Consider the following 1,410-nt stretch of genomic DNA (forward strand, 5'->3'; position numbering starts at 1 on the left):
TTTCCACCCCAATATGTTAATTGTTGCTGTTGCTTTTTTTCTCTCCAGGTGGAACCATGCTTTCAAAAATCAAATTAACACCCTTCAAACTCAAGCTAAGGACAATCAGGTGAGGGTATGGACGCATCTTTTATATATATTTAAAAAAATTTTTTTAAAGAAATACTTTTACCTATGGCCCTCCTTTTTGTTTTTTTTTAATTTATTAAAGAGATACAAAAAAGGATATACTTAGGTGTACTTGGAAGAGTGAGGGTGGGGGACAATTTTGTCTTGTTTGTGGCGGTGGTGGTGGTGGGTAGAATCAGAGGAGGTAGGGCCCTGTAAAAGGTGTTAACTGTAAGGTGTGTAGGTAGTTGAAACAGGGGAGAGAGGACCATGTAACGGTTGAATGGTGAGGAGAAGGTTCTGTAAAGGGTGGTGGCTTTCAGAACGAGTGGGGTGGTAGACAAAATTCCTTCTGGTGTTCATGTCTTGCACTCACCCTCTAAGTAAAGATCCCCTTCAGAACTGACTTTGGTATCTCATTCTTCTTGAATCTATAGAATAAATTTACCAACCGTATCGTAGGTCCAGTTTAATCAACTATTTATCCCCATTAGCTCTAATTTTAGTTAAAAAATATATTTATCAACAACAGAGGCAGTATTAATACTGAGAAGTAATATTTATCTCCACTCAAACATGAATGTTCTGTTAGAATAAACTATATTGAAGTAGATAGCATGAGAGAAACTCCCACATTGACTTCTTGGTCATATGGACCCAGGTGCTGGTGTCACAATTAGTCAGTTATCTTGTTTAAAATATATATATTAGTGACAGGGGCAGTATTAATACCAAAAGCTAATATTTATCTCCACTGTCAAATGCAGTGTTTAGAATTCATCATGCATTATCTGATAGCTTTTCAGATTTCAGTGATGAGATTTATATTTAGAATGACATTGTAGGGTATGTGTGAGAGGCTGGATCTGGTTGGTTTCAATGCTAAAAGGTTATTTGATGGCAGTTTGGCTGCCAGTTTTAATACAGTGAGCAACCACAAAGAGCAACGATAGGAACCCCCCTCCCCCTTGCCTGCAGAAGAAATTTTGCTAGCATCAACATTTTCACCCTTCCACTAACAAAATCTCTAAGTGTTTGAGTTACATGATAAGGCTTTAGGGTAACAAGTTTACTTTCCAGCCATTTGGTTTGGGTTCAGTCCAACTGCATAGCACCTTGGGCAAACATCTATTACAGCCCTGGTCTGACTAAAGCCCTGTGAGCAGATTTGGTGGATGGAAACTGAAAGAAGCCCATTGAATATATGTGTGTGTATATGTATATAAGTGTATGCATATGTGCATACGTGTATGCATAAGTGTGTGTGTATGTATATATATATATATATATATATATATATAT

At 37.2% G+C, this 1,410-nt stretch overlaps 1 protein-coding gene across 1 annotated transcript in view; it reads left to right on the forward strand.

The window, feature by feature from the left end:
* LOC106883714 (nonsense-mediated mRNA decay factor SMG7) overlaps positions 1 to 1,410 on the forward strand; it is a 68,760-nt gene that overhangs the window by 42,842 nt on the left and 24,508 nt on the right. Inside the window, exon 4 of the mRNA XM_014934861.2 lies at positions 49 to 109. Within this exon, the coding sequence (XP_014790347.1) occupies positions 49 to 109 (61 nt within the window). The remainder of the gene's footprint in view (positions 1 to 48; positions 110 to 1,410) is intronic.

This window comes from Octopus bimaculoides, chromosome 22 (genome assembly GCF_001194135.2).
Source record: "Octopus bimaculoides isolate UCB-OBI-ISO-001 chromosome 22, ASM119413v2, whole genome shotgun sequence".
Classification (NCBI taxonomy): domain Eukaryota; kingdom Metazoa; phylum Mollusca; class Cephalopoda; order Octopoda; family Octopodidae; genus Octopus; species Octopus bimaculoides.